Raw genomic sequence first — 26,526 nt, 5'->3', positions numbered from 1 at the left:
CCAGAGAAAAATTAATATTTCCTGCTTAGGATTGTATTCTTGAGATACTCATCAGTCCATGCAAGAGTATTACATCACTGTCCTCTGGGAATATCCATTTCCATCTTTTTCCGTCCCATTCTGTAAAACACTCCGTGAGAATGAAACGATTCCCTGAATGAAATCTCATTTTCTTTGACCTCTTCCCTGCTGAGGAACCCTATAAGCACAGTGCAGAATTAAGTAGCATAGAGGAAGCGAAGCTATACTTTTATATTAAAAATATTATTAAGGCTTCTGCATCTGGGGATGTTTATTCCCAGTCTGGAGAGTGGCGCTGGTGTTCAGGGGGACCATGTCCCTGGTTTCCATAGGTGTGGCATAGGTGTGATTATCCCTATTGGTTGGAATCTTCATTTTGGAAAGAAAATCTATCCAGAGCCTGTTGAAAGGAAATGGGGCATGGTCAGAAATGATAGTTCCTCCATACAGCATGCAATGCACTGTTCCCTCTGATGGATTTGTACCTGGCTGAGGACATCAGCAGCAAAGCAGTGATATTTCAGCTGCTGTAGGTGGTCGCAAGGAACTGGTGCTGGGTTTGCTTAGAGCCAGACTGCTTGACATCATAGAATCCTAAAATCATTGGGGTTGGGAAGGGTCTTAGAGCCCCCCTCATCCCAAGCCCCTGCCACGGGCAGGGACACCTTCCACTAGACCAGGATGCTCCAAGTCAGAAATAAAGAGCTTAAAGTACGGGTTTGCTTGGAGAATTTGGGACTTTGGGAGCTTCTCCATAGTCAACATGAAATTAGTGACATTTCCATTGCATTTCACTCATGTTCTGTGTTGCTGGCACAAAAATGTCACTTTCTAAAGAGCAGATGTTATTGCTCTTAGGATGCCCCTTTTCACTGTGTTTAGCATTCAGGATGTTCCTGTGGCTGGAGTCAGATAATGGCTTTGTTGTTGTTGTTGTTGTTGTTGTTGTTTTAAAGTCTGTAAACACTGGCCTTTAACCAAACCTTACAGCAAGAATGTTTCTGTACTGAATGAAGAGGGGAGTGAGTCAGGCTCTTTGTCTACTTTTGGAAGTATTATTGGAATATGATAGTAAGTTGTTCCTGTTGACATCTGTACGTAGATAGGAAGGGAATGTGGGAGGTCTGATGTTGAGTGGGACCACACCTGTGCCAGGACTATAGGAAAAACCTCTGTTTTCTCCTCTTCCATTTTTAAAGCTCCATGTTTCCACATGGAAAGATAACTGTTATTTACAGGGACTCAAAGAGAAACTACTAAGGCCCATCCCTTTTGCAGTGCTCTGGATTTTGCTGCAGAGATACAGCAAATTCCAGAACCTGGTTGAAAGATGTGTGGCCAGTTTTAGCTAATCTTCAATCCAACTTACAGACACTCCACAAGAAAGTATATTCATGTTGGCCTGGACATTCCAACTGCTCCATGAAAAATGTAATTCTAAGGCTTATGGCAGATTTTAGGCTATTTTATATTTGTTACGGATGTTTTATCAAGCTATAATTTAGGAATTGACTCTGAATTAAATTTATTCAGTGAGAAATCATGCTGGAAATTGCTGGTGAGCAAGATTTCTAACAGCTCCTGGTTTTGACAGCCTTGGAAGCATAACAGGAGTAGCCTTTCCGGTTTCCTACATTCCTTCAGTTTTCAAAGGGGCTTTTAGTCATTTCAGTTTGGCTCTTCAGGAGAATATGAACTCCAGTTCTTAATTCATTGCACTATGTGTACATCCTCAGAGTCTGTTCTGTTGGAGAGAGCTTGGATGGCTTTGATTCATATGACATTTCTTTTATCCCTCTTTTTAAGTTGATACAGGAGCAATGCTGAATAATGCTAAATTCAGTGTTTATGTGGCAGGCTCCAAAGGTCCCTCTGAAGCTGCATTGTTTCTAGAACAAGATGTTCTCTCAGGGTCACATGTATGGGGGTTAGGTGTGAGCACAGGCCGGGGCACAGCACCAGTACAAAAAAGAAGGCAGAGTCTATCCCAAAAACATGAGAGCAGCTGCCTATGGAAGCTGGCCTGGCCTGGGGCAAGTGGATAAGCATGTAAAGCCTAAGAAAACTAGGCATTGTTTCCTTAGGAAAGTTTGTTTAACTAATAGACTTAATTTCCCAATGGTTATCTTTAAATTAGAATTTTTACAATCCTTTGCCTGATTAATTCAAGATGTACTTTTTTTTTTCCTTCAAGGACTCTTAAATCCCAGGAGAATCCCTTTAAACATCTGTTCTGTCTTCTCTGGAGATAGTGATGGGTGGCTGCTGTGATACTGTAATTAGATGTGGCTCCTTGATTAACCGGGATTCCTGTGTCCACCTGGTAACATCTTTTAATTGGAGCATATAGGTGCGTCCTGTAAGTGAAGTAAATGCATCCATCAAAATGCTGAAGTGGAATTCAGGGCTTGTTTTATTTATTTATTACTTATATTTTATACATGTAATTATCTAAGCTCTTTTGTGTATGATTTTGGGAAATTATCACAGGTTGAGTTCATGGTTTGGTGCGAGTACAACAAGTACAATGATTTATGTGCATCCAGTGAATATTATTTTACCTCATGAAGGACAAAATTCCCAAAACTCAGTACTGATCTAATACTACTCTTACCCAGTTGCCACAGGTTTGAGAGGCAGTTCTTGTTGTAAACTTGTGTGGCCTTGTGTATTACTTCTTCCTTACGTTTTTTGCGAAAAGGTTCTGGCCATTTTGTTAAGTGCATGGGCCTGCTGGTGTGTAAAACACCAGCCTGGCTTTACTTAGCAGACCAAGCTCTTGTTGGAATTTAAAGGAAAAATAATATTTTAAGTCCTGGACAATTACAAATGAGAGCTGGATGTAGCAGCTTGTCTCTCGGTGGACAGGCCGAGTCGCAGACCCCTCAGTTCCTGTGGCTCAGTCTGTAGATTGATCTAAATGTGTCTGTTCTTGGATTTCAGGTCTGGACCTGAGTCAACTGAATTTCTCCAGTGTGTGGTGATCATTAAATTTGACTTAGAGCCATTAGAAAATGTGCTGGAAAACTTGGAGTTGTCTCTGAATTGCCATTCAAGCGATGTGTGTAAGAAAAGCCTACCAGGTATTCACACTTGACATATTATGACTTTTTTTGCTTTGCCAAAGGAATGGATTCCAGAGAAGTACCAGATTATCTCTGCTAAGGCCAGTGGCCAATTTCTAGTATAAAGAAAGAAAAATAATACTCCAGCCTTACTTTATTGTGGTAGTGGTTGTAATGGGGCTGGTGACAAAGGAGTTAGTTGGTAACTTTCTTTTCTGTTGAAGATGCCACTTAGGATTGAGTTTGCGAAAGGATGACATTCTTAACTACTGGCTGAATGCTCTGCACAGGGAAGCTGGGTTTGGAGATGAAACACTGAGTTTACACTCCCTCTCACTAATCATTAAATACACGAGGAGCTGTGACAGATGGGCCATGTTCCACATTTTCAGAGCGTATTTCAGAATTAATTGTGCTGACAACATTTTAGAAAGAGCTCCAAACTCTTTTCTCTCTGGCAACAGTGGCTTCTGGCTGCTGTCAGGCAGATGAACATGTTTTTCTGGGTTTATTAATTTGGGTTTGGCTCACATGCTCACTGTACAGGTAATTGGAGGAATGGGGGGAGCATTACCTATGCTCATTAACCAGGCTTCAAATACTTGCAGCCATCAACAGCTTTTTACCTGAGTGCCTGTGGATTTGGGAGGGGGAATAGCTCTGGGACTAGATAAGGAGAGGTGGGAGGGAAGCATGGAACAGGATCCCCACTGTGTTGTTGTTTGTGGCCAATATAGATGGCTGTCAGCAATCCAGAGGGCTGAGGTCTGGTCTGCAGAGAATTCCAGCATGGTTTAGTCTAGACTAAACATTTTTGGATGCACTGAGTCTATCACTCTCGCTCAGGTTCCTCTGCCAGGGGCTAATTGGAGCTGATGATTGCCTGCTATGAGAATTGCAAATTCCATTTCGAAGGTGCTTTTTTTTTGTTCTTTTCCTTTTTGAAAAAGCAGTTTACAGGTTTTGGCAAGAGCCTGTTTTTGGCTCTAAAACGACAGAAATGCTTCCAGCATAGATTTAGGCATAACTGTTAATATTCTCCAGATTCCTTCATTGAAAAACCATGCCAGTTACAAACAAACAAAAATCCACCCCTCTCTCCAATTTGGTTAGCCAAATTTACTTTCTATTCCTTTCTTTTCAGTCCATAAAAGCTCTTTCCTTCAGGCCTTGAAATGCAGAATGCATTCCTTCATTCTGGTTTTGACAGACGTCCGTTATATGTTTCTCCCACAAAATTTGCCTGTTGTGGTGGGATTTCCAAAGCGTTCCCCCTCAGCCTCATATTTCTGTGGTTGGAGTCAGCGGGATCAGTGTTAGACTGACTCTGGATGCCCTGGAAATCTCCTTCTTGCTCAGACACTTTGTTTTTTGTTCATTCGTTTCTTAAAAAACATTTTACCTGGATAGACCATGAATAATACCTTTACTTCATTCTGAGTTTTCAACATGTATTACTTGTCAGTAAGAACAAAAGGAAGATGATGCATAGTGTACTAAGATGGATGTTAGGAATTGTTGAAGGTTTTCTTTCAAATTTTAACAGGAGTTTTGAAGCATCTTCTTACCCCATCTTCAGCTTTGTCCATTATAGGAAGAAACCTGAAGGGCAGATATTTTAATGGTGGCAAATCAATCAAAGGTTTTTATGAGAAGAGATATCAAAAGCCAGTCACTGTTAAAATTAAAGTTTGAGGTTTCCTTATGAGTTTTTTTTTGTGTTTTCGTAGTGCTAATTCAGAAACAAGGAGATGCTGTAACAGCTGTGAAGTTTTTAATAATGCAATTTAATTAACGTCCATTTCCAAATTCTTTTAAAATCAAAGCCAGATCCAGAAGCAGCTGCAGGAAGGCTGCAGAACTGATGGAAAGGTGAAAACCAGAACCTTTGCAGAGGAAGACAGCTTATCACATAGAGATCTTCAGGCTGTTGCCTCAAGAAATGGTGTTTATAAGCATAAGGTAGAGATTGGGATTGGGATCAGAATAAGGCTCTGACTGGCATGAGATAAAAAGTTTCTGCTTCTCAAAAATCCATTGGAAGCGAGTCAAGGTTTGAGGACTTGGATTTAAAAGATCTAATCATCACCCTTCCATACATTGCTGTACTAATCAGATAAATATTGTCTTCTCTTTGTGTGGTGAAGTTAATTTCAGTATTATTCTGAAAGTCCTAGCTCAGCTGTCTGGCTGGATGGGAAGAAATGCAGACTCCCAGAAAAATTCTCCTCACTTACTCATGGTTTTTCTATGGTAAAGCCTGTTTTGTGATGAGTCAGGCAGTTCTGACTCCCATTTTGTGGGATAAAACTCCTGACATACTGTATTCCTAGCAGCCTCTAGAAATCTTGGGAACCTCCAAGTTTATTCCAGCTCTCCTGAGATTTCTGCAGGGTCTTCGGAGCAGCCAGAGCAGATATCTCTTTGCAGAGAAATCTTCTCCTGGAGGGTCTGCCTTCTGTGCCCTCTTATTCCTTGGAAAGGCTTCTGAGGAAGTGACAGCTGACTGATCCTAACAGGGTCATAGGAATTTGATTCTTTGACGTTCCTCCTGTAGATGAGAGAAATTGTTGAAGGTAAGTACACACAAAGAAGAAGTGAGATGCAATGAGGAATGCTAATTCGAGTTTGAGACTGTGACTTGTCTGTCCAGGTGAAAGTCAGGGTAAAATGTTTTTGTAATTGATTTTTTTTAAGGAGTCCAAGGCTGATCTTTAAATAAAGCATTTGCACTCACTTGTAGAAGCTTAAGCCAGTTGTGTGCCCTCTAATTACATCAGCCCAGGAATGGAGATGTTGGGAACAGCACCAAATACTACAGGAGCTGCCAAGAGTGATTTATTCCAAGCATCCATGCGGAATCTTAGCCTGTACTGAAGTCACAATGTATTTTAGCAGTAATTCTTTGACTCTCTGCTGTGGTGTTAGTTCAGTCATGGCCTTGTAACAGCCAAAGTGGAAAATGCTGGAGAAATGCCATGTTAAAACACATAATGCCAGAACTGGAAATATTGGGCTCTTACATCGTTGTAAAAATGAGGATATAACACACCTGAAACAAGAACTCAAATAATTTCTTCTCAAACCATAAAAACAATGAGATAAATAATACTAAACAGCATCGCTCCATTAAATCAATGAATTTGCCTTGGTTTACACCAGCTTAGTGTCACAACACATTTCTTACACTAAGGTGAGCTGTACCTGGGAGATGTACAAAGGATTTTTCTCTTAAAGAAACCTGGGATCAAAAAAAAAGAAGTAATAAAATGTAGAAGAGGCCTTGTCACATGGTTTGAATTTACCTGGCCCATAGCCAGCAGCCATAGGTTTGATTTGTATCCCAGCAGGTCACTGCAGAGCATAGCATTTCTGTTAAAATGTGCTCAAATTTGTTAAACTGTATGCATCCCTGTGGCCTGTTTTGCTCTTTCTTCTAATATTTGGTTTTTGTTTTTACTGTACTTAAACTCATTACCTATTCTAAATTCTTCCCAAATGGCAAATGAGGGCATTTTGCATCATCATAATAAAAGCTGAAATACATTGTAACAGAATCAATCCATTGATTAGAAAAACGGTTTAAAAATCAATCAGTATAATTATTTTAAGGAAGTCCGTAAAGGATAAAGGCTATTTCTTAGAAGCTCAGGTGATGCCACTGGTGAACAACCTTACAAACCTATAGCAAGTTTCATCTCTTACCTCAGAATAAGTCAGAGTGAGTAATCTCTGGTTTTTTTCTTTAAATGCTCAGCACATTATTTGTTTATTGTTATTTCTTATTTTATCTCTGTCTTCAATGTGAGAAATCCTTCAGAGTTCTGCCCTTCATGGAAGCAGGATTAAACCTCCTAAAAGCCAGCAGTAGTATGAAAAAACGGTACCAGGCAGGCTTTAGCCTCTTGGGAAAAGGAATTCCAGTAAGGAGCACTACATCTCAGAGTATCATAAAGCCTTCCTTGAAATTGGAAAGTTCTAATTTTAAACTGCTGCAACTGATGAAGATCTTGGCACTGTCTCAGGTGATCAGCTCCCCACAGGCTCTTCTTCAGCCTTCCTGCCTGTGCCTTGATTAAATTGATGGATTCTGAAGGGAAGCCTCAGAAAACCACCATTTTAGGTATATTTATGGCATGGTATTTTTTCAGAAACCAGTTGATGGTAGTTAACATAGAGCAGCAGCAGCACTGGGCTTCATTTTTACAGAGCAATAACTCCCTTCAGAAGCAGCCCAAATTTGAGGCTGATGACAGCATTATTGTGCAGAAAAATGGAGGTGTCAGTTCTCTCCCATCTCTCAGACTGAGAGGGAAATCATTTGGTGCTCACAGTAATCAGGACAGAGTCATTAACATATTAATAGAGAAATTATATTTCCCTGTCTCTGTCCCTGGCTGTGTTTTGATCTCCAGCCTACCCAGACTCTGGTGATTGCTGCAGCTGAAGTCCAGAGTGTCCAGGGTCAAAGAGTGACAAAAGGAGTCAGAACATCAAAAAACCGGTGAAACCTGAAGAGGCTACGCTACTGCTGTTCTGTGTTCCTGGGCTGCAGGATTCAAACACCAAGGGAGAGGAGTGAAGGAAAGGCTAAACCTCAAGTTTACCTGCCTAGTCTGGGAAGAATAAATAAATAGCATGCAAATGATAAGGTATAAAGTGATCAAATGCTTCCTTTTTGGTTCTTTCATCCTTTCACAGGTGATGAGAGCAAAGACATACCTGAGAAAGTACCAGGGGCTTTGAAAAAATGCTGACTAAACATCTGTGGGATGTTGAGGAGCTGACTTCAGCATTGTGTAATGAAAGGAAATGCTGAGGTTAGGGTTTCTCATGGGATTTTTGGGTAGTTACTGCCTGCGTCTGTACCACTGTGATGTGGGGGACAGTTCAGACTCCTCTTTAGGGAATGCCTCGGTGACTTGTGTGGTGTGTGGATGAATACTTTGTCTGGAGTATGTACTGCTTCATTTCACCAGCAGCCACCATGAGCAGAGGACTGGGAAAATCAGTTCTGTCGGCCAGCTTGGCAAATTTGGAGTTGGTATTAATCAAGGATACAAACTTTAGAATATAAGTGACTTTGTGTTCTTAGTGGGATGGGAGTTATGGGTGGGATATGTGATGTTTGTAGGAGAGGCACAGAGATGAGTTACCTTAGGACAGAAAGCCCCTTTCCATGTTACGTTGCAGCATGTTTATGTCACACGTGGGACAGTAAGAGCACTTTAGTCTTCATCCCTTTGCCTCCTCAGCCCTTGCAAAGGCAGACAGCTGTTGGCACCACTCCTGTCTCATGTCCTTCCCCAGTGGAAAACATCCGTTTCCTGTTTGTGCCTTCCTTGGGAGAAGAACAACTTTTTGGGACTGTCACTGCTTCTTCCCTTTGTTCTGACCTGATGCTGGGGGGACAAGACAAGAATGGGGAAGGATGACTTCTCTTTTAAATGACTAACCTAAGAGAAAAAGTCATAGCTGGCACCGGAAAGGAGAGAAAAATCAATGGCTGTGTCTGATGTAAAGGAAGAAGCAGGAGCAGCGAAGCTGCCTTAGCAGCTCTGCCCCACCTCAATCTCTAGTGCAGCATGTGTTGATGCTGCTGTCTGCCTTTGGAACACTCATTTGCCAATGCATGTCTGGTAAAACTGAGCTCAGTGGATGTGGAGAAGGTCAGTGGATTTGAAAAAAATCCAGAACTATCCAGAACTTAATGGAGTTTGCTGCACTGCGGCCATCAGGTTGATCTATCTGTGTGTCTGTGTGAGGAGTTTTGCATTAAATGGTTCATTTACACTGGATAAGTGGCAGCTAAACAGAATTTAATTATATCTCTAAGAGCAAGCAAGCCTTTTCCAGTTTAATGAGAGTGAGGAAAGTCCACTATTGCCATTTATAGTCCAATCTTCCAGTAATCTGATATTGCCCCAAGTAGACCCTGAGAGAAGTATCCTGTATTTCAGAGTCTTCAGCATGGTACAGGAGCACTTAAGTTGGTTCTGCCATCTCTATTTCCTTTTGGTGTGGAGTTGCTGAGATAATACCTTTGTTTAAGGGAAATGAAGTCAGAGTTAAGGAAATCCCAGCCCTAGGGGCTGTTCAGACATTTGAATATATTCCCTTTTATATCATTTCAGTGGGAGAACTTTGGGAAATACCAGCTGCCTCTCTCCTTATTTAATTTTCTATGGACTTTTTCTTTTCATTTTGTATTCAGTCTTAACTTGTAAGTACATATCTCTGCCTTCTTCGTGTTTAAGTCTCTGCTTTGCTATTTCTGTTTCCCTTGCCATTCTCTGCTTTTACACTCCCTTCCTAGGGAAGTAGGAAAACTCAGGTGTTAATACTGGAGTGATTTTTAGTGCTGTAGTTTCAGCGTTGAAACTTGCAGCTTTCCCTTGCTTTCCTCAAGCTGATGAAATCTTCTGTGTGAGAGCAGTGGCACTTTTCTTCTGTGTAGATCTCAGAGTGAGCAATTATTCTTAATCCATCCAGAGTAAAACTCACAGTTATATCATTTCAGCACAGCTCTGTGTCATTCCAGTAGGAATATCCAGCTGAAATGGATGATACTTTGCCAGGATTTAAAAGGAACCTTCCTTAGGACAACATTTCTCTTTCATCTGAAGTTGTTCCCTTTTTCATTGTATTAGTACAGGTTTTTCAGCTGGTTGTTTTAACTCATTGTTTTTCTGAAGATCAGCAAGATTTCTGTATGGGGTGTTTATTTTAAATATTTTACAACGTAAAATGTACAGATCCAACTTGAGCCTCATTAAAAGAACGTTGCCAAAAATGGAAAGCCTTCAGAGGCCTATTAGAGTGAATTATGCTAATGAGAAGCATGAATTCTGTCTTAACAGTTCAAACTGCTTCAGTGGATCTGGAATTTTCCCAAAACCCACCAGAATTTAAGGACCTGTGTTTGTCTGGCTTCCCTTACCTTGTAACCAGGACAGAGAGCAGCCAAGTGCTGTCTCTGCCAGCTGTATATTCAGAATATCATTTAAACAAAATAGTTAACTAATAGCAGAAACAATTTTGGCTTTGCTGAGCACATGTAAGATATTTTTAGATAAAAATTCTCATTATCATTGCTAACAGAAAAGACTTGCTTTTCTTCCTGTAATAATTTCGGAAATGAAGGTCCAAAGCAATCAGAACTGTCATTTTGAATGTAGTCTCCCCACTGGTCATGGCCCAAGGTTTTAGGTGAATGTTCCCAAGAAAAAATAGTTGCTTTGTGTAAACTATCTCTGCATTGTCTGCTTTAATTGTAAAAGCATCAAGTGGCATTTCCTTCCCCATGAAATTCCTTGGCCTTGTATTGCCAGATGTGGCCATAAGTCATACAGCTGTAAATCAAACCAGTCCCTTTCTTCATCTTGCTGAAAGCTGCTATTCTCAGATGTGCTTTGCTACTGGTTCCCCCTCAAAATGAGAAGGTACTGTTACAGCATGATACATAAATGTAATCTGCAGTTCTTCTTCCTTTTTTCTGAGGCTGATAAGCAGTTTGAAATGGTGATGTGTTACTCGCAGTGCTCATATGGAGTTGGAATGGTGCCCTGGAACCAATTCCCGATGCACCGGAACCCTTGGCCCTGGCCATATGTGTCAGTCTTCTGGCACCTCCTTCCTTACAAAATTAAGTAGATTTTTGCCCCTCTGCTTTATGCTGTTTTACGTACTGCACATGCTGATGGCATCCAGCTGGTGAGTTACTGTGATCCTGAGACCTATAAAGAGCTGGATATAAAGCTGGAAAGGTAACTAATCCTTTTGAAACCAGGCACCCACTTGCAAGTTCAAATGACTTTCCATGCAGAATTGCTGGATAGAGCAATTTTTCAATTCTAGATTTAACATGGAAACCTCGTTTTTTATTTTCAAAATTAGGAAGCTGTGTTTTACTTCTTGATTTGCTCGTTCCGTGCAGAATATCCTTCTTTCTTGCTGCTGCTTTGTTTTTTTTCTCCTGGGTAGCCACTTGCAAAGTGCTCATCTTAAAAGTAGTTTTCACCTCTTAGTTGCTGCAGTCTTCAGAGAAGTCCAACTCTTCCTAAGGCATAAGTCAATGAAGGTTTTTTCTTGAATTCCGCCCATGCCAGCTGAGGATATTTGGGTAGTCAGTCCTTCCTGAAGAAAACAATACTGGTAGCTACATAAAGCTTTCTGTGCATCAGCCAGATGTTGTGTCTGAATCTGGGATCAGGTAGGAGACCTTTTTTGTAGGACACTCCCTTCTGTTTCTTAGTTATGTTTCTTAGTTACGTTTCTTTTGCTGTGCAATTTTTACTAGTAAACAATATTATTCATGCCCAGTAGCTATAATAATGACAGGAATCTTTTTTTTCCTCTGGGTCTGACATTTCTAGAAAAACACGTTCGTTGTGTTTTCTGTCAATGCTGTTTTATACAAAAGCTATTTATTTATAAACCATAAGGAGTTAATGGAGAGGTTTCTTCAATTCTATGTCCTGCTGGAAGTGCTGTCCTAGAGACGGGTGTCTCTGGAAGGGATTGAATGAAGTGATGTACAGGGAGGAGCGGAGGTGCAGATAAATGTAGTTGTGTCTTTACGTGACTGAATGCAGCAGCTGTCAAGTGAGTTAAATAGCAGTATTTCTCAATGCAGAAGCTGCTTGAAGCTGATAATTATTGTGCCTTTGAGAAAGCAAAGCCATCTCATTATAAATATGTCATGAACTATGAATCCCCATCTCGCACAAAACTATCTGAGATTAAATCTTTTTCCAATTTGCATTGTTCACATAATTATATCTAGCTGGGGTCAGAGTTTGGATGATGCATTCCCAGCCCTCGGGTTTATCCGCTGGCTCCAGGACCAGACCACAATGTCCAACGGCTCACAGAGGTTTCCTATTGACTCTGTTTTGGCTATTTTCAGCTGTGCTGCTCCTTCCTGCAGTCTAATCAATGCAGCCCTCTGAGAAGTGCTTCTCCATTCTGTACCTTGCCTTGTTTCCTGAAGCTTTGCTTTCCAAACAGAAACATCCACTTAAAATGCAGTCTTCGTTTAAGCTGCATTCCTCAGAGTGATCTCTTCCCAGTTCCAAATAGTAAACCACAGCTAAAACAGTAAGAGAGAGCTGATGTGCACAGCGAGGCTCAACTCCGAGAGCAACATCTGGAATTGTTAGAATGAGCAGGCAAAGCACTCTGGAGGGTTTGGGAGCAGTATTTTCTGTGTGTTGGGCTCTTTGGTCACCCTGAGTACGGGCTTCATGCCGTTCACTGTGACACCGAGATGGCCAGGAGAGGCGGGTGGGGATGATGACAGAGTTGAAACGCGGGAAGGGATTACAAAGGGCCTTTGCAAATGCAAATCCATGTCATTCCCAGCACCGCGAAGATGCCCCGAGGCAGTTGCCTCATTGTTAAGTCAAATGTGCTGCATGGAATGCCGGATGGTTTCAGTTTGTGTAAGTCCATGTTTTATTTGAAGGCCACTTCCTCAAACAAATTATTCTTCTGAAATATGTGCAAGATTTAAAAGATTTTCCTCCAGTTGTTTCAGCTGGGAAGAGGCTGTTGTCCTCTGCAGAGTTGTGCAGTGATGGCCCCTGTGTCATTGTTCCTCTCATCCCTGCTGGCAGTCAGAACTCTGATGTCAGATGGAACAAGGATGCATCAGAAGTCCCCTCACTCTTGAGTTTCCGTGGGCATTAAATCACTTTGGGAACCATTGTGACCCCCTCGGGATCACTTATCTTTAGATGGTGTGATGCTCCATAAATGTGAGATGTCACCCAGTGCTGCTTGTGCTGGTGATGGCTCCGTTCTTCCCGGACTTGCAGTGCCAATCCATTTTAAGTCTTTATGCAGAGAAATGAGCTGCCTGTGTGTTTCTGGAAGTGTAACTTGACCTGGATGTCATTTGCTTTGATTCAGCAGCCTGTGGTGAACTTCCAATGACTGTTCTCTTAGAAAAGAAAAAAGAAAAACAGCAACAACAACAAAAAAGGAACAGGAACTGGAAATCCAAACAGATGTGGAGTGATACTTGCGCTGTTATGCAAACGGCCCAGCACTGGATGAAACTTAAATTCTGTGCATTTCCAATTACATTTTCTTTCTTTTTGTGTCTTTTCCCTGGAACTTTTGCAGGGTTGTCTCTTGTCTTTTCATACAGAACCTTGCACAGAGACATCAGCCGGGCTCGAAGGAAGAAGAATCACCTATTACCTTCTTTAGGTGTGGTTAAATGTCGGTTCAAGTATCTTTGAGATGTGAAAGTAGATTTCTGATGAACATGAGTTAATTTTCTCTCTTGTGCTGCATGTGCTGGAGCTTTTATATGTCTGGAAACATGCATGTTTCCTCTTCCTAGAACGCAGATTTCATGGCTTACATCGCTGAGTGACTTTTTTTACAGCTGTTTTTGCTCTTTAACAATTTGTTTCTTTCTTCTGTAGCTCAAGGAAATGATTGAAAATGAGCCAAAAGCATCGTGTGAGTCAAGAGGCGCAGAAGTGCTGCCAAGCACCGATTCCCACCATGGCAGCAACATCTCCTGGGGTGGTGAATTCCAAAGAAATGGCTCTGTGGTGGCTGGCACCGGCTGCAGCAGGAAAGTCACGCAGAAAAAGGAACAAGGCAGCAGGTAAGGATCTTAGTGTCTCGCTCATGCGTCCAGACACTTTGTGGTTTCTCAGTCTGTGGTGTGGGAAGCACGTCAGCAGGTCATCCTTGGAACACTTGGGCTGCTGAGCCAAGTAGGAAGAAGGTGAGAGTGAAGAACAGGGAGAGAGGGAGTTACTGACTTGGGACTGCAGCAGTGAGGAGGGAGCCAGGCCTCTGACTGCAAGGTTTTTGCCTCCTTCACAGAAGTAAGTAACTTGATGTGCAAGATTCTTAACACTTTTTAACAAGATACTTCTTTTTCCTCTCTTGGCTTCTTCCAGTTTTAGACAACTATCACTATCTAATTCCAAAGTAATTCCAGCCACCACCGCTGTTGTATTGGCACCGTTCCAGCCTATCTATGGCTCTATGTGCCCTGATAATTGAGTTCCTCTGTGGCCCCAAAGGGCAGAAACAGTTGCATCACCTCCCCATTTGGAATCATGTACCTGAAATCATCTTTAGTTTGGTGAGAAGTAGAGAATATTGGATACTAAAGTTAGACTCTGATTTTTGTGTACTTATTTTAAAGACAGTACCAGCCCAATATCTTTCTGTGTCCATTTAAATGGGAAACAGTAAAGTTTAACCTTCAAAAATCAGTCCTACCAAGACTCCTTCAGTCACAACCATTAGCTACTTCACAAAAACCAGTGTTTTCAACTCAGGATTTTCATGTCACCATCTTGGCACCAGGTTTCTCGTGGTAAATCTTATTTCATAGCTTGGACTTCACCCAACACTGGGATTATACCCCAAGTATCCTATTGGAAAGGGCAGAGCATATTGTACTGTGTACAGGCGCAGAAAGAATAAGCCAGCTTTGCTCTTGCATGATGAAAACTAATTTTCTGGGAAGGTAGCTGTACATTTTCTCAGAACTTTAGGCAGTAGAATATTGAAATGTGTCACTTCTGGACACTCAGGCTTAGATTTTATTTTTCCTTCAGCTCCTTCTTGCTAGATTGTAACCCTAAATTTGAATTCAATTCTATGAAATAATTTTAACCAGTATTAAAACTCAAAAAAGAGGCTGAAAGAATGTCCAACACATTATTAACAATGAACATTATTTAAAATCAGTTTGGAGCCACAGATTAATTAGGAAGTCCCTAGGACAGGATATAAAATCAGTAAGACTTTGATGGGCATTTTTCCCGTCTTTTTGCTCCTAGGATAATTCTTAGGAAAAAACAGACAGGGTTGTTAATAGTATTTGTTTTGCTCTCCTTCATCTAGAAAGCTGATGGAGGAGCCTTTTTCTTTGCAGTGCAGGTAGTTCAGTCCTGAAGTACCTGTATAACCTCGTGGCTCCTGGGTTTATCAGTGTTGTTTGCAGGTCTAGCTCTCTCCTTTCAGATCTGGCAAGTGTCAGCTGCTAGGCACAAACTTCGAATTCTGTTTATTTTGTTTGATCTCAGACCCTTTGTATCTTTAAGGCAGTGTCTTTAAAAATGGTTGACAGTTAAATCATTCATTTTTCTCGTTTTCTGCTTTTACACTTTGAATTCAAATGATTTGCACACAAATCCCCCTGCAAAGCACCTGAGAAGCTAAAAAAATAAGAGCACTAATATGGGATTATAGATATTTCAGGTTCCTCATGTCCGTAAGTGTTCTTCTGCAGCACAGGACTTAATTCACAAGGAAAAGTTCTGACAAGTATTTTAGGGATAATCTGGTCTATCTGCGTCACACTGAGGACTTTTGGCATTTAATTCATAATTATTATTTAGCATGTACCTGTGCAGCCAAAACAGAAGCTTTGTATTTTTCACTTAGGAACCATTCCTGTGCATGGGATGACATTGCTTCAATATAATATAAGGACTTAAATTATATAATGGAAAAAGTAATTCAGTATTTCCTTGATGTATTCTGAAGGATTTATTTCCCAGTGAGGCTGATGTTACAGCTTTTCTTTTAGGCCACTTGGACAGTCTTCTCCTTAACCTACTACTTAGATTGCAAAATTTGCAGGAGCAACGTCTTCTTAACAAGGAAACTGCATCTTGGAGATCTCTACCTATTTGCCAAATTTTGTTAGAATTGGACAGCAAAAATGCATGAAGGAAGCACATATGTACACACAAAAAAAGTAATTTTAAAAGTCTTCTCTCCATAGTAAATTAGCAAAAAAAATACAATTATTTGCGATTTTCCATCATTTAGTGTCAATTTAATCCATTTTCAAGAGATCTTAGTAGCCTGTGTATTGTTTTCTAATAAATGGTAGTAGTTGTGAAGAGAAAGATCCTCAGGATACAGCTTGTAGTGACAGATCTTCACTCCCTTGATTCTTAGATAAATCTGGGAAGTGAGAGAGTGACCTTTTTTCACTAACTTTAGACTTCAGTGTTGGCAACAGTATGGAAAGAGGTTAATTGGAATGTCTTAATGGCAAAAAAGGCCTCCCCCATGCAAAATAATGAAGCTTGGGTTGTATCGTAACTGGCATGAAAGATACTTACTTTAACTGGGGATTCTTTAAAATAAGAAGTGAAAGGTTGCTTAGCTTATCAGTCAGACCAAGAAGGCCAAGGGTCCTTTGATAAGGATTTTCACAGACCACTGAAATGTTTTCCAGAGGCTTTAGCTTGGGCCTTGTGGTTTTTAACTGTCTGAAGAGTCTTCTTTCCTATCATACTTTTCACTCGGTGCCTCTTCCTTTTGCTTCTTCTTGCTGCAACAATATCCTTTATTAATCTGTATTTTAGGCTAAAAGCCTCTTACCTCTTGGGTGTACCGACCCCTTGGTGCCTGGAAGTGATCCTATGTTTTCTAAGGAACGACACCAGTTTATACTAAGGATCTCTCCTTCTTCAATATCACTGTATAAAAATGTGAGTGCATTGGAATAGATAGAGTGGGATTAATCGAAATATGTTGCTATTTGGAAAAGGAACCTGGGGTAGAGCAGTGGGTCAGTGTGGTGCTGCTGACTCAGGCAGAATGGGCGGTCCCAGCCCAGGGCAGCGCAGATGGGGCGCATCAGCAGAAGCTGGGATGAAAAAAAATGCAAAGCTGAAGGGCTGGGAATGATACTGTAGCATAAATAAAAACAGGAATAAAGCATCCTGTGCTGCCAGCACTTAGAACCATCAAGAGGATAAGTCAAAGCCCAGGCGGTTCACAGCCTCTGTCGCCTGCAATGGTCCTTGGGCTGGGCCCACCAACGGGACTCACCTTTGCTTCCAATGACTCATAAGTATAAAGGCACCTCTTATCGTCCAGCTATTTTAGAGGCTATTTTGGGGCAAAAAGGGACAAATATTTTATTGTACAAATGTGATTGTCAACCCAGAATACTTCAGGATATTTTCAATGCTGGTTTCTCTTTTTTTCGAGTCCTCGGAGCTCTCTTTGAGACTTTCAGATGTATTTGCCTACTGGAATTTTTGAGCAGAGAGAGGAAAAGCAGTTCTCTTCAGAAGTGGGGAGTGGGCTGCTTTTTCAGGAAGATTTAAAGTAGAGTTCAATTTTACATGGAGCCTCCCATACTTGAGGTACACTGTGGTGTTTTATGCGGTGATGTGTTAAATATAGAAAGGTGACTTAGTAGGCAGAACAGAGCAACCACTCAATCACTTCACACATATAACACTGGACAGTAAATGAAGGGCTTCAGTAGCAGCAGGGCTGGGATTCCTGACCTCTGGCAGCTCCCACTGGGGTGATTTTAAGGAGTTACTGATTTCTTTCCACTCTGCCCTTTATCAGAGGGGACAGCTCACTGCTGGCACAGACGATGGAGAAAGGTAACTTTAAATCATCCCCACATGCCATTCATGAACTCAGGAGTTAGAGCCAGATTGCAGTGTAGGAAAGCTTTCCTATAAACTTGGTCCAATACTTAAAAACCTTTTAAATGACCTGAGCTGATGAGTGGTTTTGCTGTTTAAATCACGTGAAAAACAGACCTTTACAGAGTAGTAAAGAAAAATAGATAAAATTCTGCACTTCTTGTTGTATTTGTCTTTAAGGTATTAGATTCAGTAAAATCTACAAAAGACAAGGAGTTAATGTACTGCAAAAGATAAAAGTGGTGTTACCAGACCATTGCCAGCCCAAAGCAAGCTAAAAATTACTGAGAATGACCAAAAGGTACTGAGATTTCAGTCAAGTTTTAGTATTTTATGTGATTGCTTTTTAGGCTTTCCATAGAAGGTTTTAAGAAGAAGGTTTAAATAATCAAGTTGTAATGTGTGCACGTAAAGTTCTGAAGGTATTTTGGTTTTTATTAAGGAAAATGGCAAGTGTTTGTATTTCTTGTAGGGCAATTAGAAACACAGTGTCCTGTGGGGCTGAAGGATGGGTTCATCCTTCACAGGGAACTTCCTAGTTCCCTATGGGTCTTGAGGATGACTGAAAGGCACTTGATTTGCTGTTTGGTACCCAGCAAGGAAGTTTTACATCACCTGGTCCTGCGGTGTTTCCAGGTAAGATCTCTGCCTCTGCTGTGGAATGAAAGGACACACCAGGTAGCAGTGCCTAGCACTCAGAAATGGCAACTTCTGTTCCTTTTCCTGGCTGAGTGAGCACATAGCCTCACCTCCTTCCAGGTGAAGTGACACACTTAGCTGTCTTCTGCCCCTTCCTCCCCTTACCTGGCTGGCTGATACTCCTTATCTTCTTGCTCCTTTTTTCCATTACCTCTGTTCTTTTTTTTGCAGTGCCTTGGTTGGCTCACCTGCAGCTGCTCCAGCAGCTGGCGCTGGACAATTCCCTTCAGCAAAGTCCACTCTGACACTGTTACATTGGAAAAACAAGACCAAAGGGCTCAGCTAACGACTGATGGATCCCGATCAGTGATTTGTGTAAGCGGGAAGTGAAAGGGATCAGCCCTTGGCCCAGAGCTGAATTACAGAGTGTTTCTGGTTTGGATGTGGAATCAGCAAGCTGTAAGCTGTCACTCACTTTGCCCAGGGTGTGAATTCCCCCTTTCTCCTGTGCTGAATTCAAGTCTTAGTTAAGTGTAGAATGAAGCCTGTGAAAAGACTCTGGTATCAAGTGTCTTTTCCACAAAGCAGCAAGGCAGCAAGTAGTAAATTAAGAGACTAGAAAAAGGCTCAGGTTTCGTGCTACATGGCACTCTAGGAGAATCATTAAACGAGAGCTTTTTTATTTTGTTTTACACTGAACAGCCATAGGCTAAGTCCTTTCTTCCTTTGAAATTAAAATAGGTATTTTATCTTAAAAATGCAGTTCTTTGCTAATAAGAATCCAAGTTTACAAATTCTAATTATTTGGATATTTCACTGAAGGACATGGTACTCTTCCTCAGGCTCTGAAAAGGGATAACCAGGTGAAAGATGCTGGCAGGGAGTGAAGTAAACAAGTGATAGCAGTTACTGATATTTTAAATTTGGCTTGAATTTCCTCAGATGATGAACTTCCCATATGAGACTGAATGCTACACTTGAGTTTTGGACCTCCTCCTGTAACTTGTCCTGAAGTCAAAACTAGCTGCATGGAGTGGGAGGCTGAGGGGAAGGTGCAGAAAGACCGTGGGAAAGCTAAGATTCCAAGTTAAAGTTGGAACAGTTGAGAAATGCAGGTAAGGAGCATGCTTTAATTATACTTAGGTCATGATTACTTCAAGTCACTAAAAGCAGCAGAATGCTTGGGCCCTGAGGCTCATGGTTGTTCCTCAATAACTTCTGAGTTCATTGGCTGAACTCTGCTGAATCTATTAAATTCACACAGGTATCAGATCCCCTACAAATGTGTGATTTTGCACACAACTTGAGGCTTAAGGAAAAGCCTTTTCACAAGGAGAAGTCCCAGTGAGTGCTCTCAAGCATGTGATAGGAACCTGCAAGAATCAGGCTCCATGAAGTACTTGGGCACTTGCCTTTCTTCCTGTTCTTCTCTCCTGCTTTTCCCTGCAGGCTGGAGAAATAAGAACATGGGAAGAGAACAGGCTGCTGAGACCAGACAACGTAAAACTGCGGTCTCCTGCTTCTAGATGTTTTGGCAGCTCTCTGAATTTAAACTGAACTTAAATGAAGCTGCTGGGAAGAAATGCAGGTCAAGCCTAGGAAGTCATAACCCTGATGTACGAGGCTTTGGCTTCAAGGGAAAAAATGGTATTACTGATTAGACTTTGCAAAACGTGCCATGATTTCATTTGGGAAATAAAATGGAAAGAGGAGACATTGAAATGCCCTAATTATGCTGGTCTCGATAGTGTGTATCCTATTAGAAACTGTATTGGACAGAAGGAAACCTGAGTGTTTTCTTAGTCATCAGACACTTTGCAGTTTTTAATTCTTTTCAAAGTGCACTGTTGTGTTGCTGGGACACCTGTATGGCACCTCCTGGAGCCGGGGGCCATTACTACTGAATTTTCCAGTCTGGATAAAGGTATGCAAACCAAATAAATTCATAAATAACTATGTTTTTTAAGTATTTCTCCATATAGTTATCATACAAAAGCAAAAGTGCACTTTAAAACCCCCAAAAGAGAGGGGAGCTAGGACATAGATCACCCCCATTATAGCGAGGAGTTTCAATAGAAGCTGTCTTCACCTTTGAAATCCAGTGCCTAGCTTTTAAAATGGATTTCAACCATGCCTCTTTATAACAGCATGGTGTGCATATAAGCTTGTCCACTGTGTTTTAGGTCATAAACAGTGATGACCTTGACTAACCAACAGAAAAGAAGCAGGAAACAGCAAAGAAAAATGTTTATACATATTTCCCCACATATTTTCATGTGCATGCTTACCTATGTGTAACTACACTACTAACTCGAGGTGAATTTCAGGTATTATCCAGCAATTTGTTGCAAACAGGCTAGAATGTAAATGAAATCCTAAAATAATACCATATGTAGTGTTGTAATCCTTTTTTAAATGCAGATCAGAACAGTAAACCATCCTGTGCTGTCCCAGGGGTTTCTGGAGTTGCAGCCCCTGTGCCATAGCACAACCCTGGATAATGCCAAAGTGGTGCCACACACTGGAACTGGAGCTTGCAGAGCAGCCTCCTTTAGCTCCACTGGGATTTCTATATATATTTATACGCTTGAAACTGAACACGTGCATGTTCCATCTGCACAAGGTCTCCCTTTTCCTCCTCCTTTGGTGCGTAGGATTGGGAGTCCCTGCTGCTTCTACTTTTCTTAAAAGTTGCCTAGAAGTTGAGCAAAAATATTGCTGTGGTAGTTTCCCCTCTTAAGCAGCATCCAAGGTATTGTTTCCTCCGCTTTTCCTTTTCCCAGGCTAAGCGAGCAGCTCTGTTGAATGGATTTCTCCATGAGGTTATTTTGCAGGTCAGGAGGTTAGCTCACTTTTGTCTTTTTACTCAGCTGCTGCAGAAGAAACCCTCTGTGTGTTCTCCTGAATTGTAAAGGCTGGTAAGAAAGAGAAGCCAAAGTCATCCATTAATCCATGGGCAAAGTCCTATTGAAGCTGCTGCAGTGAAAGCTCTCACATGCTGCCCTGGAAATAACCCCGGCCGTGACGTGGTGAGATGACCCTAGGTAAGGTCAGAAGCTCAGTTCTCATTTTCATTTAAGCTTCTGTTTTTTAAACAGTATTTGGGGTTGTGCCTCGTGGTTCTGTTGAGCTGTTAAAGCAGCTGGAGCCCCCTCGAGAGGGAGCAGAGAAGATGACTCCAGAGAGTCAGGGGTTTGTCTGCTAAACTTGCCACTCTCTCCTCTCAACTTACTGTTGTTTTGGCTTAAATATTTAATGACCATGACCCCGTGTGAGAGCAGCAAGTGGTATCAGGACTTTAGCTTAAGCTGCTTTGCAGAGACAAAGCACCTGTTTTAATTCCTTCTGGGAATGGAAGTGATTTGGAAGCATCCCAGCAAATTGAAGGCAAAGTGGTAATTCTTGACTGCCTGTACACTTTCTCAGGAAGTATGTGAATTGGAAGGATCTGTGTACACAGCTCCTGGCTGGGATTTTCAGGAGGGCTAAGAGAGCTGGGGGGTCTCTGTCCTGGCATCCTTTGCAGGGTTGCAGCTGTAATGTCGAGATGCATTTAGTGGAAAGATAGTGGCATCAGCTGTTTGTCTCTTCATAGACACTGATAAAATAAAATGCCAAGCTGATGTGTGGGGTTGTGGTTAGGTCAGATGCAGTCTGCACCTTCCACTGGTCCTGGTCAGCATGCCCTTGGAGCAGCTGGCAGCTTCCAGGAACAGTGTTATCTCTTGGGATCCAACTGCACTGGTTATTACAATGCTGACCGAAGGCGCTGCTGGCAGCCGTCCTCCACTGCTGCATTTGCTCTTGTGTCATGGAATGACCTTTTCTAATAGAATTAAGGAAAAAGAAGTGACAAAAACTACTGACGTGATGGATTTGGAGTATTCTGTGAGGTAATCAGGTAACATCATAACTCTTTGGGGTAAGGAGCTGTGAGTTGGAGCTGAATCAGTCATTCCCATCGACTTGCTTAGGGAACTGATTTTCAACAGGATATTACTGATTTTTACTTTTCATTGTTCATTTCTGTGGTGCAGCTTTTGCCTTTTCTGGGTTTAGGGGATCATGCCAAGCAAGTTGATTTTCATTACATTTGAGAGGTAAGGGAGTGCTAAAGTGTGCAGCCTCCCTCCCTCCCTCTGTATGGGAACGTGTTTTGTGTGAACCGGTGACAGAAACGCAACCACTGAAAATACATCCCCTTTCTTTCTCTGCAGTCATCCTCCTCCCCAAAAACTTCTCTAAGAATATGACTAAAACCAAAGCACTTTGTAAGTTACAAAGGAATAGTGTTGAGCTGGTGAAGCCAGCGGGAAATGAACATAGAATCTCAGAATTGTTTAGGTTGGAAAAGACCTTTGAATCATCAAATGAAACCATTAACTTAGACATGGAACAAGGTTATAATTTCTTTTCAAGATTCAGGGTGGGTATAATTGCATTTTATTTGGCACATACTGTTTTAAAACTCATCACCTCAGAATAGGAACAATTTTATGGCATGTGCTAATTGTACTAATTTCACAAACACTGCTTCTTTTAATTCCTTTTTATTTTTCACAGTGTCTTTTACATCTCACATCTTTTACATTTTTCACATCTCACATTTTTCTCTCCAGTTTCCTGTGTCTTGTGGTTAAATCTTGCCCATAAATCTTGCTCTGCTTTGTTAAAAATAATAGGTGTGCTATATTTCTTCATTTAACAACCTGCTAGATTAAGAGCAGCTTTAAAAGAATTAAATATGGATGTGTGGTTTAATATTCCCAGTTTTAATGCACCATGAAGGAGAAACTAGAGGTACTGTCTTTTATAGAGTGCTTGGGTTTCACATACAGCCTGGCAATCTTGGTCTGACACCTTGCCACTGGGATCTCCTTCTTACGTAGATAATGCTAAAAAAAGCGTTCTGTGCAGGTTTGGAAATCAAATGGCAAGTCACTTGATGGCACATAAGGCTGAAATTTTAATGGTGGTATCTCAGCCAAAAAGGCTTTGGGACCTTTGGGATGCACAACTGGAGTTGTCGCACAGGGCAGCTGGAGGAGGTTGGTTTCTGCATTGTTGCAGCAATGTTTTAGAACATAAAATTGGTTCTTGTAAATTCTCCTTGCCATTAAGGTTGGAAACCTGAGCAGGTCATGGTCACTTGTTCTGGTGTGTCACAGAGCAGGGTCTGGGTCACCAGTCACCCTGCCTCACAGGGGATTCCATCCTTGCATTATATTTCTATCCAGGCAGGCTCCATGGAGAATGAGAACCTGAGGCATGAGGTATCGGTCATTAAAGGTAGTCAGGTTTTGACACCAAAGCCATATTTCAGCAGAACGAACAGAATTAATGCTTTCCAAACTGGCTCCTATTAAGAAAGGTCATCAAATGCGTATGTAGATCAAAAACTCAATAAATTGTAATGGTTCCTAAATATCAGGAAATATCACTGCAAAACTGAGTGTTAAACCATGTGTGTGGACGGGATCAGCGAAGACTGGGATTTGTCTGGATGATAGCTATTATTCCTAGATGTTGTAGTTAAGTTACACTATAAATATTCCTGCTAGATGTTATAGTTGAGTTTACAAGGGGCTTGTCTCAAAAAATCTATATTTGAAGCTTGGATTAAATAGCATTGCAAGAACTCGTGATCAGTAACTCCTCTTGGTTCCACAGAGGCAATATTCTTTAAATTTTCTCAGTTTGAATTCTTGCTCCAATTAAGCCTGACTTTGAAATTGCTTTGTTGCATTCCTCTGCTGTGAGAGGATGTGAGACCTCATGGAGACCGTGTTCCAGATCAGGTAATGCCATGTTTTACTCGCCTGAGTATTATCCCTGCAAAATCCTGCTGCAGCCATCCCACTCCAAACCCTGGCCCTGTGCAAAGCCTTCCAGACAGAGTTCAGTGCCTCTTTGCTTCAGGCGCAGTCTCAGGTTCATAAAATATTTGTGGCTGTCAGTCTCGTGCATCAGCCAAAGTTGCACAGATGCAGAAAGTCTGAGGGATTTTAGAATTGCAAATGCCTAACAGATTTTTAACAGCTCTATATATGTATACACATATGTAAATACATATATGCATATGTATGTGTAACAGACTAGAAATACACACAAGAAATCTATGATTTCTCTGATAATAGTGTGCCAAACTGGGCTGTTGGAGATGAGAAATTGAACTTTCAAATACTGCCTTGATTTACATGTGTTACAGGAGTGGCACTTCGTGTTGTTTCTTATTAGAAAAAATGGGGCATCTAACTTTAACACCTTGGTTTTGCTTTCTTACAATTCTGTTAAGCCTTTGATAGGCCACAAAACAGAGCATCTGCCGTGGCCCCCAACTCTGTCTGTTGTGTATCTTGGTTTCTTTGACATTTAGAAACACTTTAAGCCAGTTTGGCAAAGCTTAATCACTTAGGAGGTAACAGACTTAACACTGTATTGCAAGAATGTTTTTAAGAGCAAAGAAACAGCTTTACTAGAGGTCAGGACTTTGGATCCCTGTGCCTCTGGAAGGTGTCTATACCCACGACAGGGTTTGGGACTAGATGGGGTTTAAGGTGTCTTCCAACCCAAACCAGTCTGTGATTCCCTAAAGGGCCCCTGTAATTAACCTGAATGAAACACCTGAGACTTGTTCTTGTTCATGGTTTCCCCGCAGCAAACAGGTAGTTTGCAGCACACAGCACTCAGGCGTGTCACATTACAGAAAAACCCGCAAGGACATCAAGGTTGTGTTCAGGATTTGAATGATGTGCAATAAGCAAGGTCTGAGGTCACCTAGTGAACCATGAGGGAAGTAAAGCGGGGAATAGTTGCACAGTAAGTGAAATGCCTTTTAATGCAGAATTACGGAGCTGGCACTTCAGAGTACCTCAGCCTTTCCGATTCTGGGCTTTCCCAGAAGTGGCTCTGTGCAGCTGCTGGTGCTGCATGTGACAGGCTGCTTCATGTTTTATGTGCAGAAATGACTGTACACTTGTAATAACAGATACATTCCCACTCTCTCAGAAAAATTCCTTGTGTTTTTTTTGCTTTGTGAGAGGATATCGTGCAGTTCAGGACCTGTGTCCTCTGAAACAGCAGGGCTGCTGTGGTTGGAATATTCAAGGTATCTCCTGAAAATCAAGGCTGACGCTCTCCTCCTCTTTAATGTTGCTGTGACGCAATTTGGATTTAGTAGAACCGGTATTTTCTTTTTCATATAGATACGATGATTTCTGGCAGGGAGGTCAACTTAAAAATTGTAGTTAAGCTGTCAGTGTATTCTGAGAACGTTTAGCAGCAGCAGATCATGTGTTTGTGCTATGTGAGGCCAACAGAAACTGATTTTGGTTGGTTGTGATGTTTCACAGGAGTGGTAATGCAGAAGGTACAACAAAATGGTTTTAAATTGGATTTTAAACTGGGATCCACATGTTCATGATACTGGCTAATTCTGACCCTGAAAAAATTCAGTCCTCAGTTAAACACTGCTGGAGTTCAAGGATGTTGGAGTAGTTGATCTCTGCCTCCTGGAAAGTTGTTTCCCCCTTGGGGATGCCCCAGTGGGATCTGTTACCAGCTGGTTGCGCACAGCTTCAGCTGCTTAACATCTTCTGGGGAAATTAAGGTGTACAGAGTGTGTTTGCGCAGATTTCTGTCTGCGGAAGGCACGGTGCAAGTGGATTTTGGGTTCTGCCCAGGCTGGGTGCCATTTCCTTTTGTGTTGTGTGCCGAGCTCCCAGCTGGTGGGGACAGAAATGGCTTTGTGGTCAGACTCCAGTCCAGTGGCACCCTTGGGAACTGTTGGGGCACAACATGGGGTGATGATTTTAAACTGAATGAGCATTAGGTTAGATATAGGGAAGAAGTTTTTTTACCATGAGAATGGTGAGGCCCTGGCACAGGTTGCCCAGGGAAGCTGTGGCTGCCCCTGGATCCCTAGAAGTGTTCCATGACCAGGTTGGAGGGGGCTTGGAGCAACCTGGTCCAGTGGCCCCCATGGCAGGGGGTTGGAATGAGATGAGCTTTAAGGTCCCTTCCAACCAAAACCCTTCTGGGCTTTTAAGACTGTAGCTGTTGCAGTCTGCCTTGGGTTAATGGGAAATATGGAAGCTTGAGGATGTGGTCCCGGGCTGGGGAGCTGTTCTGGGAGTCCCTGCCAGGGTGTGATGCAGGCAGTGATGGTGGGTGGGATGGATGGATGGATGGAGGGAGGGAGGGAGGGAGGATGGCTGGACGGACAGGAAAGTTGTTTCTCGGTGGATTTCAGGCGCACGTAGCAGGGGTGGGGAGTGCCGGGGATGCAGCGGGAGCACAGTGACAGGATTTGTGCCTCAGTGTGTCTGTGCGCGGAGCCGGGCGGGTTCCCCGGC

At 41.9% G+C, this 26,526-nt stretch overlaps 1 protein-coding gene and 1 long non-coding RNA gene across 7 annotated transcripts in view; both read left to right on the top strand.

The window, feature by feature from the left end:
- The window catches only part of LOC108446169, a 29,323-nt gene extending 8,120 nt beyond the window's left edge, over window positions 1-21,203 (top strand). Inside the window, exons 3-10 of one of the 6 annotated variants that reach the window (XR_001861287.1) lie at window positions 2,216-2,371; window positions 2,965-3,104; window positions 13,523-13,710; window positions 18,006-18,292; window positions 18,404-18,547; window positions 19,115-19,287; window positions 20,013-20,096; window positions 21,043-21,203. This is a non-coding gene — a long non-coding RNA (uncharacterized LOC108446169). The other 5 variants (XR_001861289.1, XR_001861286.1, XR_001861285.1 and 2 more) reach the window with 5 other exon arrangements.
- Window positions 21,204-23,418: 2,215 nt separating this feature from the next.
- Window positions 23,419-26,526, top strand: part of ADAMTS3 (ADAM metallopeptidase with thrombospondin type 1 motif 3) — a 56,440-nt gene continuing 53,332 nt past the window's right edge. Inside the window, exon 1 of the mRNA XM_017732029.1 lies at window positions 23,419-23,445. Within this exon, the coding sequence (XP_017587518.1) occupies window positions 23,419-23,445 (27 nt within the window). The remainder of the gene's footprint in view (window positions 23,446-26,526) is intronic.

Source organism: Corvus brachyrhynchos, unplaced genomic scaffold, assembly GCF_000691975.1.
Source record: "Corvus brachyrhynchos isolate BGI_N302 unplaced genomic scaffold, ASM69197v1 scaffold764, whole genome shotgun sequence".
NCBI classification, from domain to species: domain Eukaryota; kingdom Metazoa; phylum Chordata; class Aves; order Passeriformes; family Corvidae; genus Corvus; species Corvus brachyrhynchos.
This window is presented reverse-complemented; position numbering and strand designations above follow the sequence as displayed.